Genomic DNA, 14,139 nt, shown 5'->3' with positions numbered 1-14,139 from the left:
TGCTTGCAAATGAAATTGCAAAAGTTAAAAGGATATTTCAATCAGATTCTTAACTAGATGTTTTTGCTATATTTTTTTGTACCTTCAGCACATGCTCCTTAAATGTATGTTATCTTAATGGAAGAGGCATATGTCTCAAAATATCATTACTTCAGTTAATACAATGATACTACTTTGCTTTTCATTTTTCCATGGTCATTTGTGTTAAGTGTACATAAAGATATTTAGATCTTTAAATGCTGACGTCAGTTTGGCTTCCCATCATGTTCATCATTACTTTCAGAAAAATTTATTTGCTTTTACTCAAGTGTGGACTGTTTGCCATAAGCCTATGTGTTTGTTCTGTTCCCTAATATTCTTACGTTCCTCTGAGCCAAACTTTTGGTTGACCTTACATAGTTTTTGGGTTCTTTACATTCATGGTTCCTTGTCTAGTTCATTGATAAGGCTCTGAAATGGCAAAGGTTCATGTATAGTGGCATAGGCAACTTCATATCTAACTTCTTACTCAGAAAATATAGCCAGATGGTACTGTTTCTTGGTGTTTTGTGCTTTATATTTGATATAGGGTTGTTGTTATTAGAATAAGCTGAATTATTTACAGGAACTTTTGAAATTTATGCAAACACTATTCAAAGTTAGTATTTTGAAAATTGAAATATATTGCTACATATGTAAGTTGTGGGATTCCCATTGTCGGCTGTTTATTCATCTGCTTACAGGTTTTTCTAGTTTGTCCTACAAATGTCATTGTTCCTCAGATGTTTCATAATTGTATTAATTAATCTTAGTTTCCTTTCAGTAATAGAATATTAAGGGAAGATTTTGTCAATTTTAGGATCACTCCTAATAACCTCTGAAAACCTAGATATGGCAGTTTACCATATGGAGCACTAGAGGTCAACAGAAGACTCTGTATCTGCTCCTACATGCCCTTTTCACATCGTGTCCATATTTTCCCCTTTGATAGGCAGTCTCCAAAAATCCATGTTGTGACAGTCAGGCCTGCCAGGGTTGTTCATTTGTAGCCCAGTTGCTCCATCTAGTATGTCTCTTACCTCTTCTAAATCTAGGTAGCATCAAGCCCCTATTGGTCTGTCTTGGAGCATCCAGAACAGATTTCCAGGAACAGGTTCCTGTCTGATCCTGTTCCTGAGATACAGAACTCTGCTAACATAGAATTTTATTTTTTTAAAAACCAATGCTTGTGATTTTTTTGAGTATTACTTACATTATTCTTTTACATTAGGCTGATGTTCACAAAATCCAAGCAACTTGTTGAAATGTTAATTCATACTTTGGCTTGCTCCTCTCTCACTCCATTCTATTTTTGTCATTTTAAATTAAGCAGAGTCCTTCCTGCTGCTTTTCTTTTTTTATACACTCTTCTTTTTTAGTGACAGATAACCTGTCTTCTCAGGGGGAAGAGCAATGCTTGTGTAGAACCAGTCTCCTCTGGGACATGTTCCATGTCTGGAAAGCAATAAATCTATCAGAAACTTTAATCAGTACTTTTGGAAAAATCCATTGTTCTTCAAAGATTGCAATAGAATTTGTTGGACAGTGATTAGTGTGCAATGGCTTGCCAAGGAGAGTCCTTTGAAGAAAGACTGTACATAAGACCACTGCTAAATATAAATTAAAGGTCCCGTTGGGGGATCGAGATTGTTGAATAAATGCAACATCTTCACAGCACTTAGAAAGTGTGTGGTAAAAGGCTTGAAATAATATCATTATGTGACACATTCTGTGGCTCAAGTCTACTACATAAATTAATTTTTCAACTCTCTGTGGTTGATTCTGTAACTTCTTGTTTAGGCAGTACTTCTTACTTACTTTGTGTTTGATTTAAAACTTTCATTTACTGTTGGCTGATTCTCCTTGAATTTTCTTTTGGGCTCACTTAATTCCATGTTGAGACTTACTTGCTGTGTTTTATGCAGTTTGCAACAGAATTTAAATTTCCTTTGTCTGTGGGATACATGTTGATGTAAATAACACCTTCAATCTTACAGTTTAACTATATTTTTTTCCTTTGTCTTCCTGCTTCCTGTGGTGTGAGAAACAATGGGAAAGGGAACTTAGTGGCATGGTAAGTTGGTGAACTAGTCTTTCACCACTGAAGATTTAATTCTAGGATTCCGATGCAATTAAGTATGAACATCTCGTTTCTTAACCTGTGTTGAAGAAAGTTGCTTCTGAAATTTTGGATGATGCACATCAACAGTTTGAAATACAGGAAAACTGCTCTATCTGAAGAGACTTTGACTCTTGCTGGTTGAGTGTTACTGTTAGTCATAGCTTGTTCCTGGGGCAGGACTCTATTAATTAGCTGGAAACGTTTCATTAGTTACAATTAAAACTTGTTTTTCGTCTGCCTTCTGGTCTTCTCTGTTCAGTAAGTAAACTATTGAAGAGAGATTGTCTGTGAGATTTTTAAATTCATAATGGCTGTGGTTTCAGTTGTGAATGTGAATAGCAGAACACACTCTCCGATTTAGCTGCCTAATGCTTCATATTCCATTTATACATGTTTTATACCCACATATGTATGTGTTTGTGTATTTTTAAATATATATGAAGTATTTTTCAAAGAGCAGCTAGTGGCTGATGTTCTGTGTACTCCAATTACTATGGGGTGGTGTTTATACTGATTCCCCTCTTTGTTATTTGTTGTCACTATAAGTCTGATCAGTAATGCATACTTATGTGGAAAGAGATCTGTCTGGAAAAACAGTTTTGTCATTTTTTTTAACAAGCTTGGCATTTTCAGTGTTGTAGCCATTTTATACTCTAGATTTTGTATACTATATCCATTTTAAATGTTCTGCTTCATGTGAAAATGAAGTCTTACTCCTAACTCCTCGCTTTCTTCACTATAGTCTGAATTATTTTTTTACTTCCTTTCAGTTTATTGTGTTCAGGTAAGTAATTACTTTAAGAATTTTTAGTAGAGTTATTGGTCCAAATCACCACACTTTTGGATAGAATTTTGGTAGATGAACTTTGGGCTAAAGTGAATGCCATTGTACATCTAGTTTGTTTTCTCACTTTAGAATTTCTGGCTTTTCTTCTAGTGCATTCCATTTTGGCCTGAAAATGATGCCAACAAACTGCTTGTTAGAGTTGAAAATTCTGATCTCCCCCCAAAGAAAATAAATTTTGATAAGCAAGAGAACTGTCTCCTACTTCATTTGGACAACAAGGTAAACCAGAAATTAGATAACACAATATCAATAACTTTTTCATTTCCGTTCTCAAAACATTGTCTCCCCATACAATCAAGTACTGCAAAACCTTAGCTGAGGAAAAGATCAAGTTTAAGCAAATGTATTCTCATGCTCTTTTTCCAGTGTGTGTACACAGAGATGCAAGTAAGAATTCTGTTTTAAGTGCTTCTCTGGGAAGCAGTTCATAGAAGCTGAAACAGAGATTGTTTTACAAGTATTCTCTCAGTGAGAAGTATGTGCATTAGTTCTAGAATATACCTTAATTAACTTTGAAAAGTAACTTTGACTCCCCTAAATTTACTTGTGTGGCATATAGTCTCATCTAGCAGTAGTGTTAAATATGAGTGGTTTTAATAGTAGAACATGATTGTATAAGGAAGATTCTTCTGCTGCCATCGTAACATTTCACAGTACAGAACTCCTGCACAGTTTTAATTACTAAATGCAATACCTGTTAACTAGTAATTGGATTAAGGAAAGATTTTGAGGGTATGGTAAAATGGCTTGTTTGCTTTACAGTTTGAATGTTTTATCTTAAGAGACTAAACTTATTTTTAAAATATTGAAGTTAATTTGCTAGAAATTCATTCCACTGTTATTTACTTTGTAATTTTTACAACTGATAGCTTGGAGGAATTACAGTGGATGTTAACCTGACTGAACACTCTACAGTGATTACCTTCTCTAATTACCACGAAGGCGCAGCTCCTTTTCTGTTGATAAACCATACTAAACAGGAAGTTATTGAGTATGGACAAAGGTATGTATGAAGAGTTTTAGTGTCCATGTCTGCATGGAGACATGTGAACTGTACTGTCATGTATTCCAAGCGCACCTATCTCTGAAGAAGCATATTTTAAAATAAATTTGTCTCTATATTTGTCAGAACACCAAAAAATCTCGTGCTAGGTAAACTGAAGGTAATGGACTGTTAGCAGTGTTATGTAATGCTTGGTGCCTGTTTCTACAAGTAAATAAGCAGTTTTGTGAGCTAAAGCAGCTCTCTGTTATGTCTTTATAGGAATATTTATGTTCATATATATACATATATTTATCACCTTTATATTAATGTTTATATGAATTTTGTCACCTTTTCCTCTACATTTCTGGGGCAAAGGATGTGCTTGGCTTTTCTGGAACTGTGCAGGTGCTGACTGTGCAGAATAAGGAACAAATCAGTAATAAGTGTAATTAGACTTCAGAGTTCTACTGCTCTGTCATATTTAGCTGAAATAATAGGTTAAGATTATGGGAAGGATTAGTGAATGTACTGAAAAATGCAATGTAGTTGCATAAATTTTGCCAAGCCAGACCAAAACTAAGATAATTTTAACAAATATGAGTTATTTGCAATCAGTGAGTATTTGATTCACACCTGCAACAGTTAAACAGGTTCTGTTCTCAGGCTGGAATGTCTTTGTAATGCTTTGCTGCTGTATGTAGATAGATACACGAGAACTGTAAGCATTTAGAGCATTCCTTAACTGCTTCATTTTAAAAGCCGAACAACCTCTACCATTTTTTTCCTTCATGTGTGTCAGAGCAGCGTTATTTAAAGAATTTGTAAGTTGAAAAGTGGAAGAGTTGCTAGTGCAGTCCACTTTGTCTGAAGGATGCAATTGTTTGCTTTGGCTTTTATCTGTAAAGATTAATAATTTTTATGCATTTAGCTGAATGTTGGGCATCCCCAGTGTAAATTTAATGAGAACGGAGTAGAATATTTTGGTTGGAAGGGGCCTGTAAAAATCATTTAGTCCAGCTGCCTGACCACTTTGAGGGATGACCAAAAGTTCGAGCATGTTATTAAGGGCATTGTCCGAGTGACAGGCTTGGGGCACTGGCTACCTCTCAGGGAAGTGTTCCAGTGTTTGACTGGAACAGACTTCCCTGGACACTGGAACAGACTTCTCAGGGAAGTCTGTTCCAGTGTCCAGGAAGCACTGTAAAGAAGTGCTTCCTAATGTCCAGCCTAAACCTCACTTGACACAGCTTTGAACCATTCCCTTATATCCACTCACTGGATTCCAGCAAGAGGAGATCAGCACCTTCCTCTCTGCTTCCCCTCCCGTGGTGGGCTACTTTCAGAGAGCTGTAGAGACAAGTCTGCCAGGTTTTAACTGCATGTGAGGGGTAATGGAGTTAAAATACATTTGTCAGATAATATCCAGATACTAAACATTGCATTTCTTTTCCTTCAGCAAATCATACAGGGTTGATCTTACCTAAACAATTAATTTTGAACACATATTTATTCCCTTGAAATATTAATGTTAGGCAACACAAATCCTGAGTTTTCCTTTCAGCATGTAAGCTCAACAGTATGGTTTTTTCCTTCTATTTAATTTTTCCCTGTCAATCACAGCATTAAGGGAGAAGAAAATGAGTATTTAAAATCTACTGTGAATGCTTTATTTTTAAAGTATACATATGTATTTTGAAGTACAAATACTTGTTTTCATTACTGTGCTGAGAATGGCTTTGTATGTTTTTTCATGCATAATGTTGTTTTTAGTTTTCATTATTTGAACATATAATTAAAATGTTCGAGATTACAAAGGTCATTGGCACAAAATATTCATTGACAGTTGAATTTAAAATTACTTTGTTCCAGCTCCCTCTCTGAATTGGAAGACTGCCTTCAGCCAAATCAGGCAGTACTGTATACTTGGGCAGACCCAACAGGATCTAGGGAATTGAAATGGAGATGTGGAAATAGAACTGAGGAAATTAGTCCGAAAGAGGTATGTTTATGATCAAAATCTTCTCCTAATGGTGTCTAATTTATTGACCTATTCATCAGTGTATGGATGGAGTTCAGCAGTCTGATACATGAGTTTCAAACACAGAACAGTAACGACAGTAACAACACTGTGTTTGCTGGAGCTTGTGCCGGTGAGCATTGTCTTCAGCTGAAAAGTGTGTGTGACAGAGAAGCTGTTGTAAAACTTGATAATTAATTTTTTTTTCCTGTGCTTGAAAAAAGAGTCTTCTATTGTTTGTGTTGCTGAGACTTCAGCATTTGCTTGTGGAGTGGAATGATCAATAGAGCTGTAAAAACTTTTCCTCTCTCATTTGTAGGACAAAATGGAAATACTCAGTGTGGATAATAGAAAAGCAGTCTACTTAATGTCATTTTATGAAGGTTTGCAGCGTATTGTCTTGATCACTGAAGATGAGAATGTGTTTAAATTGACATACGAAAGTGTAAAAGCAGAACTAGCAGAACAAGAAATTTTTCTTTCTTTGCAAGATGTTGGAATTTCATTGGTTAATAATTACACAAAACAAGAGGTGTCCTACATTGGAATTACAAGGTAACTTCCTTTGTGTGCAACAGCCTGAGATGTTTAACTTAAAGTATTTTCACTTTCTGAATTTCATTTTGGGTTGAAATGGAAGAGAAAAAAGAGTTATGGGTAGAGAGTATGTAAAACTAAGTCATTATGTTTTCCTGTTGTCAAGAGAAATTGTTTCACTGTGTTTCATATTATTGCATATGTTTTCTGTATTTGGATGTATCTGTAACCATGTGTGGCCAATTTCCCGATACATTGAACAGAAGTCTTTCCGGTTATTTGGGAAGGGAGAGTTTTAAGGAGTAAGGTCTGTGGGTAGTTTGTCAGTGAGCTTTTCTATCTTCATTCCAGAAACACTTGCTGAATTCTCTGTGGGAAATTTTTATGCAATAGCAGCTTGTTGGTGCCTTTAGTTTTGATTGATAAATTATGGAGATCCAGAGTTCTCATACTTGGGTTTCCTACTATAACATTTCAGGGGGAAGCAGAAAAGAAAGGATGTAATGCTTAAGAAATGTGTGCGCTCTTATATTCGATCAGGGGCTCTTCAGAATGCTCAAGGGACACTTGCATGTCACTGCCATAATCCACACACTTCTGTATGATCACTGCCATGAGGCTGCAAGAGTGAGGGTTATGTTTCATTGATGAATTCTTTGCACTGCAAAATAATCAGAAACTTCACATAGACGTGTATTTCACATAGTCACATCTGTAATTTACAAGCAGGCCTTATCCTCATCTGAGAAATTGTGCTCTATTATCTAGACATTGAAAACACTCCATTAGAAGTGGTAGTTAATTGCCTCAGTTTGTAGTAGTGTTGAGATTTCACTGATTTGGTGGTTTTTTGAAACAGTCATCCATAGTAAGTAGTCTAGCAGTGCTTATAGTTGGTATTGTTTTCTTGTCAAACTCTTGAAAGCTTTTTCTGGGATTAAGGGTTTATAGATTGGATAGGCTGGAGAAAACTGAATTATTCAGAATGCTTCAATTTCTGAATGTCTTAGTATATAAAAAAGGAAAAAGCAGTTTGTATCTAACTTGTTGCAGAAATAATTTTCACCATGCCATTTCTGCTGAGGTCCAGCACCTTTTAGAGCGGGAGAAAAAGGGGCTGCTGTCAGCAATTTCATGGTAGTACTCTATTTTGTAGCTGTTATTTTGGACTTCAGCTCGTTATTTTTTGTGTGTATGTGTGTTTCTGCCATTGATGTGTCTGAACACAGACACAGATGTAGCTGTAATGTGTTAGGGGGCTGTGTCTGGAAAGCTACATAGTTGTGGGCTATTGAGTAACCTGTGGAAAGAAAAACCCTCCACCTCCCTGGTAGTGTTGGTTCATGCCCTGTTTTGTACCTTAAGTTTGTAAGGCAAAATCAGACACAAGAAGATGTGGAAAAGCATCCAGTCCCCTTTAAGGTTGATTACGTATTTTGTTGGTTTATTATTTATAAACCTGAGAGACAAAAGAACTGATTTGAGGATAACATTTTTTTAAAAGATCAAACAAGCAGCAAAACCAAAACCTCCACGGTGAAATCAGTAAAGGAAACATGTAAACTAAAATCACCATCTGTTGATTTAGATGGAAGAATGGAAGAAACAAGGTGTCAAACATAAGAGCAGTTCAGGAAGCATTGCATCTTGACTTGAACTTCACGGTTTCTAGTAAATTCAAAAGGCAAAAATTGCATGTAGAAGTACATGCAAAAAACTGCACTGAGATTGTAGAACAGTGGGTGGCCGCACTGTTGAAGCTGAGCTTCCTTGAGTATCATGACATATCCATTTTCAAAGTGGGGAGTTCCACAGACTTGTGAACTTTACTTTTAGCATTATATTGGAGAGATTGGCTTCTGCTTAGTACCAAGAAGGCAGTGGGTGATTTAGGTCACTTTTATTTACTACAGTAGTGCTTTATGATGTGGTTCTTCATTCCCTAGTTATAACCTACTAAAAGTCATATTATAGTAGGTAAAACTTGTTCTGAAATGGCTAATCCTTCTCTTTTGGTCCTTTGTTTTGCTTTCAAAGTTCTGATGTGGTTTGGGAGACAAAACCCAAGAAGAAGTCAAGATGGAGACCACTGAGTGTTAAGCAAATTGATAAATTGGAACAAGAATTCAAAGACTACAATGAGCTAAGTCCTTCAGAAAATAAGATTGTTGAGTTGGAATCAAATATTTTGGTAATAGTGATAGTTCTCTAATTCTATTGTTTACATCTATACACAAGAAAAAGATAATGTATCAGTTTTGATGTCTTTGAAAAAAACTTCCAGTGAAATTTGAGATGGTTGATTTCCTAATCCATTTCAAAACCGTTCTTTATCTCTGTCTTAAAACATCTTTGTACAAACATTTGACAGCTTGACGTTTTGTTGTTAGCCTCTAACTTTTAAATTGAGGTGTAATATTTCTGCAGGTCATGATAACTAAATATGCCTAAAACTGCAGTAAGGATGCTTTGCATTTGGTTCATATATTATACCAGTGTTAGTTTGGAGTTTGTTTGTTTTCGATAAAATCTTGTGTTTTAAAAATGGTTTATTGTTGGGATGATTCAATGGTCATTCATCCACATACAACTGAAAAAAAACATTTTGGAAATGTAGAAGCATACTATGCTCCATATACTCAGTCCTTGTCTATAGATAAATTTGAGATACTCCTTAGAAATGTGCTGTAGGAAAATAAATATTGTATAGGTAAATGACCCAGTTTTTATCTTGGCCATAAACCATTATGTTACTCAGCTTTTCCCCTAGAAAGCCTTGTATTAAATGCTAGTAATCCCCAAATATCGGAGGACTTTACTTCTATTGAAACTTATGACAAAATTTGATTGATTTAAATAAAAAGTTGTGACATCTAACTTAAAAGCTGAAAAGCTTTTGCTGCTAAGCTTTGCAATATTGGTGAACACTGTATATTTTCAAGTATAAATCCCAGTATTATAAAACAATTAGCACACTAAATTTTCCTTTAATAATGCTATAGGTATGTTTAACTCCTAATGGAATGAACATGAAAATTCAACAACCAAATGAGATTCCTATCAGAAGGAATTACCTACCAGCTTTAAAAGTGGAATACAGTTCATCTGCACATCAGAAATCATTCAGAATTCAAATTTACAGGATACAGGCAAGTCTTGGATTTACTTTATAGATTTGTTTGGATTTCTCGTGTTCTCAATTTAGATGTAATCATTGGCTTTTACATTGGTGCTTCTCAGTCTTTGGAAATGCTACTTAAATGCATGTGGGGAAAAAAGATAGCTGTGTTCATAAAAAACACTTGCCATTCATCTTCCATGCCTTTTCTTGGGACTTTTCTTTATAAGCAGCTAAAAAATAGGTACAATTTCTTGTCTTGCTGTGCTCAAGTTATTAAAAGCAAATCTTTTGCAACATTTTTGTCGACCATTTATTGCCACCAGCTTAAAGAAGCTTTTCTAAACTAAATGAATTAGATTATTAAATTTTGGAAATAGAGGTTATTTTAAGCACAATAGTGGGGGGTTTTTTTTTCCACTTTGGGTTTGGTAGAAGGCTACAATATTCATAATTCTTGTGTTTGTCCTGATTTTAAAATAATTCACTATTGAAAAGCTAATGTGCTGTGCCTTATCCTGTCCTTACCCCTATTAGATACAAAACCAGATTCCCGGAGCCATATTTCCCTTTGTGTTCTATCCTATTAAACCTCCAAAGTCCATCACCCTGGATTCAGGTTTGTTGTGCTAGTTTAACATAATTCTTACTTCTAAAATGATGAGAGAACTTGCTTGTACTGAAGTTAGCCATGTCACTTGTATCAGATGAAGTCTGTGTGAGCTGTCCCAGGTAACACAAATACTGACATTAGAGATAAGGAAGCAGTTGTCACTACAGAGTTCTACAGGAAACCGTTTAAACAATCAACAGAATAAAACAAAATCTCTTTTATCCATCATTATCATATCTTTTAAGCATATCGCTTTGGCAGACTAATTCAGTGCTTCTGGAGAGCATAAACATGAAAGTTACATATGAATTCAGCTTCAAATGAGGTTTTGGTGGTTGCATTCAGACCACACCTAAAACTTTATGGTGACTAATACAGGAGAAGAGTTGTTTGCTGACAAGATAACATTCTTGTTAATGTTGATGGTAGTGAGTCAGTTTCACTGTTTCTGTATTACTTGCATTTCAAGTTCTGGGGCAGTGAGGATTTACTTGTAATCTTTAGTCTTCTCTGTTTCCCTACTACTCCAATATCGTAATCATGCAGCAGATGACCTAGTGGCCTATCTGAAATAATCTTAACTAATAAGAAATGTGTGCCAGTGCCAGTCTGAACTCAAAATCAGTATGTGAGGCACCATGTATAAGCTCTGCAGATGGCAAATTCTATTTTGCTGTTTTAAATGTAGCCTTTAGACTTCTACATTGCTTGAAGCATAGAGCTCAATGTCCTTATACTATGTGATGAACTGCGGTCTTCCATTAAATTTATCAGGCCAAAGTCACTTGGAAGACTTGAGTAATATCAAAAGGGATTCTGGATTGAGACAAAGAATACCACTTGTAATTTTGTACAGAAGCTAATGTCAGGCGTTCATTCTAAATATGATCAATTTCAAACTACAATGCATGAATCTGCAGAAGTTTTTTTTTGTTCATGTTTTTATATCAGCCATTTGAAAATCTTATTCTGTGACTAAGAAAACTGTATAAATCTAAGGTTAGGTCAATATTAATTTGCTTCTAAATGAAAATGGTGCATTTTCAGAGATCAGTGAAATAGAATTTTGATGTTCTATTTCATCCTTGTCCTCATATTCCTTTCTGTTCCTGCTCTTTTTCCTGACTTAGTTGTTTGCCAGTCATATCCATTGTGTAATCCTGCTTTACAGGATTGAGAAAACCATAGATGTATATGACATTTTCATATTAAAAATATAAAGGTATGTATATCATATAACAGTCTGTGCTGATCTCTTTTCATTTTACAACTTCATAGAACCAAAACCATTTACCGATGTCAGTATTGTCATGAGAACTGCAGGACATTCACAAATATCTCACATTAAGTAAGTATTTTGACATGTTCCATCTCTACTGCTATTGATTTATGTTTAATCAAGCTTTGAAGTTAAAATTATTATAGAGGCAAACATAATGAAGGTAATTTTAACATGAACTCATTCTTAGAAAGATCAGAGCACTTTGAGGGAGATTAAAGCTCAGCACCCTTTATTAGCCAGGTAATTGCAGAGTAAAGCAAGGATTTTTGTGTGCCTTTTTAATACAGATTTTTACTCTTAATTTAGGGGAAAAAAACCTGTGTTCAGTGGTGCTATATACAGTGTTAAATGCTACTACATGATCCTGGTTACAGGAAATGTATCATACACCACTATGGGAAGCCTTCTTTTCACCAGTAGTGATGAATCCCTCAAAATACAAAACAAAGCAAAAATGAAAGCAGCCATGACTAAGCCAACAACACTCCAAAAAAACCCAACCAAAAAACCCACCACCACCAAACAAAACACCCACACCATAAAAAAACCCCAAACAACACCAAATCCCCAAAACTCTGTAGCTGAAGTCAATACATAAGTGGCTTAAATATCCTAGATCAAATGTTACATGTTTTTGTAGAACACTTTAATAATTACCTCTTTGTTTCATGTGCAGGTATTTTAAGGTCCTGATTCAAGAGATGGATCTCAGACTAGATCTTGGCTTCCTGTATGCAGTGGTTGAATTCTTTACACAGACTGATGTGCCAAATGACCAAGAGGTATAAACCTTTGGTTGTTTAAAGATAAATAGATTTTAAGTTGGTAATTATTCAATTTATCTGAAAAATGAATAAATAAAAAGCCTTCCGTGTCCATAACACTATTTAATCGCTGTGTGTCTGGGACTAATGTGCAGCTATGAGTTTTTTTTAATTACTTTTGCTTTGAGATAAATAGTACTCTTTCCTTTATACCCATCTTGCATGCTAGACATGGAGGGCTTCAAAACCTTGCAGTACAGGAGGAATGAGAGGAGTTTGTATACAGGAGCCCATAAGTAGTGTTAGTCAGTGTATTGTATCTTGGTTGCAAATGCCTGGCAGTTTTATAGTAATATTTTTTTGAAATGCATTTACAGCTAGAACTTTTCAAAAAGGATGTTGAATCCCTTCAGGAAGAACTGATGAGTGTGTCATCGATGGATACGTCACAAATCAGCTTGTATGAATACTTTCATATCTCTCCAATCAAGGTATTCCTTTTTCACATTATAGCCTGTGTTTGCTGTCTGAAGGTTTTTTGTCTCCTGCAGGATGATAGGCACTGGAAATGAAGAAAGATAGAAGTGAATGAAAAAGAAAAGTCCCAGTAAAGTGCTTGTATTGTTGCCACTAACTTATTTCATTCCTATCCTATCCATAACTTTCTTTATAATGAGTAATTATTTTTCTTTTTGTTATTTGAGAGTTCATTGTAGAATGCTCTAGTTTGTGTGCAGACAGTGTGTTGTGGATTGGAGAAGAAAGTAATTTCTAAAAAGCATGTACAGCCAGGGTAACAGATTATTGTGTAGCTGACATTGTTAAAGCTGTGATGGTACTGTGTAGGCTCCATAGCAGTTCTTAATAAGACAATCTCCCCTCCATCCCGTGGGAAATAAATCAAAGAATTATTTGAGCTCCACCTCTTTGCAGTATCTGGTGTGAGGTGTTAGAAATTATATTTGACAAGAAAAATAGCACAGAGGAAATAGGGTGGAATAAATGGGCTTCAGGTTCTAATAAAAGATTAGTCTTTACTGGTTATGAATTGAGTGACAATTATTCTGCAAGGTGAGCTATGTGTCATTGAAATGAACTATAGTTCAGCTCTGTTATAACATGAATGGCACATCATATTGTCTTCAGAGAATCAGAAACAGGCATAACTACTTCTAATCTAATTTTGAAAACTGCTGAATACACCTGAGCACTGCTGAGCTGTTTGAGCCATTTTCCTGAATGTTTTTCTGCTTTGAGACTCTCACCTTAATTTCTGTGAAACGAATACTTTGGTTATTTCAGGTGTGCACAGGTGGGATTTCTCTTGTATGTTCCAGTGTTTATTTAGCACCTGTAAAACTTGTGTTAATAATTATTTTTTTCCAGGCTTTTATTTTACATTGTTGCTTTGACACATGCTATGTTATCATTTTTGATCTGCTTTGATTTTGAGTATAACTTGCAGAAACCAAATATTTTGGAACAAGCTAATAACCTAAATTATGGCTAAAGTATTCTGGAGACCTTATCTGAAAACATAAGTAACCAGCTTCAAGTTCTTGTTTTCTTAAAGTTGGTTTAAGTTACTTGGTTTGACTTTAGATGTTAGTGGGGTATTTTTTGCCTTACATGGTGTATTTGTGTACTCTGTTACAAAGTCAGACTGGTTTCAGTCAAGATTAGAAATGTCTTAACTCAGTTTTTAAATCATCTGAAATATTATAAATACAGAAATATAATCTTCCTAATAACCAATCTCTTTTATCCTTTAGTTACACTTAAGCTTTTCACTCAGTACTGGTGGAGAAGATAGTAACAAAGAAGAAAGGAAGAATG

General features: G+C 35.2%; 1 protein-coding gene across 1 annotated transcript in view; it reads left to right on the top strand.

Moving 5' to 3' along the window:
• LOC103797869 (vacuolar protein sorting-associated protein 13A-like) overlaps window positions 1-14,139 on the top strand; it is a gene marked incomplete at its 5' end in the record, with an annotated part of 43,990 nt that overhangs the window by 11,664 nt on the left and 18,187 nt on the right. The window contains 12 exon segments of the mRNA XM_009070105.1: window positions 3,078-3,206; window positions 3,857-3,990; window positions 5,842-5,971; window positions 6,309-6,544; window positions 8,564-8,717; window positions 9,529-9,675; window positions 10,182-10,263; window positions 11,536-11,605; window positions 12,216-12,321; window positions 12,681-12,794; window positions 14,076-14,128; window positions 14,130-14,139. The exon segment at window positions 14,130-14,139 is cut by the window's right edge and continues 74 nt beyond it. Coding sequence (XP_009068353.1) covers window positions 3,078-3,206; window positions 3,857-3,990; window positions 5,842-5,971; window positions 6,309-6,544; window positions 8,564-8,717; window positions 9,529-9,675; window positions 10,182-10,263; window positions 11,536-11,605; window positions 12,216-12,321; window positions 12,681-12,794; window positions 14,076-14,128; window positions 14,130-14,139 — 1,365 coding nt within the window.

Source organism: Acanthisitta chloris, unplaced genomic scaffold (assembly GCF_000695815.1).
Source record: "Acanthisitta chloris isolate BGI_N310 unplaced genomic scaffold, ASM69581v1 scaffold11582, whole genome shotgun sequence".
Lineage (NCBI taxonomy): Eukaryota > Metazoa > Chordata > Aves > Passeriformes > Acanthisittidae > Acanthisitta > Acanthisitta chloris.
This window is presented reverse-complemented; position numbering and strand designations above follow the sequence as displayed.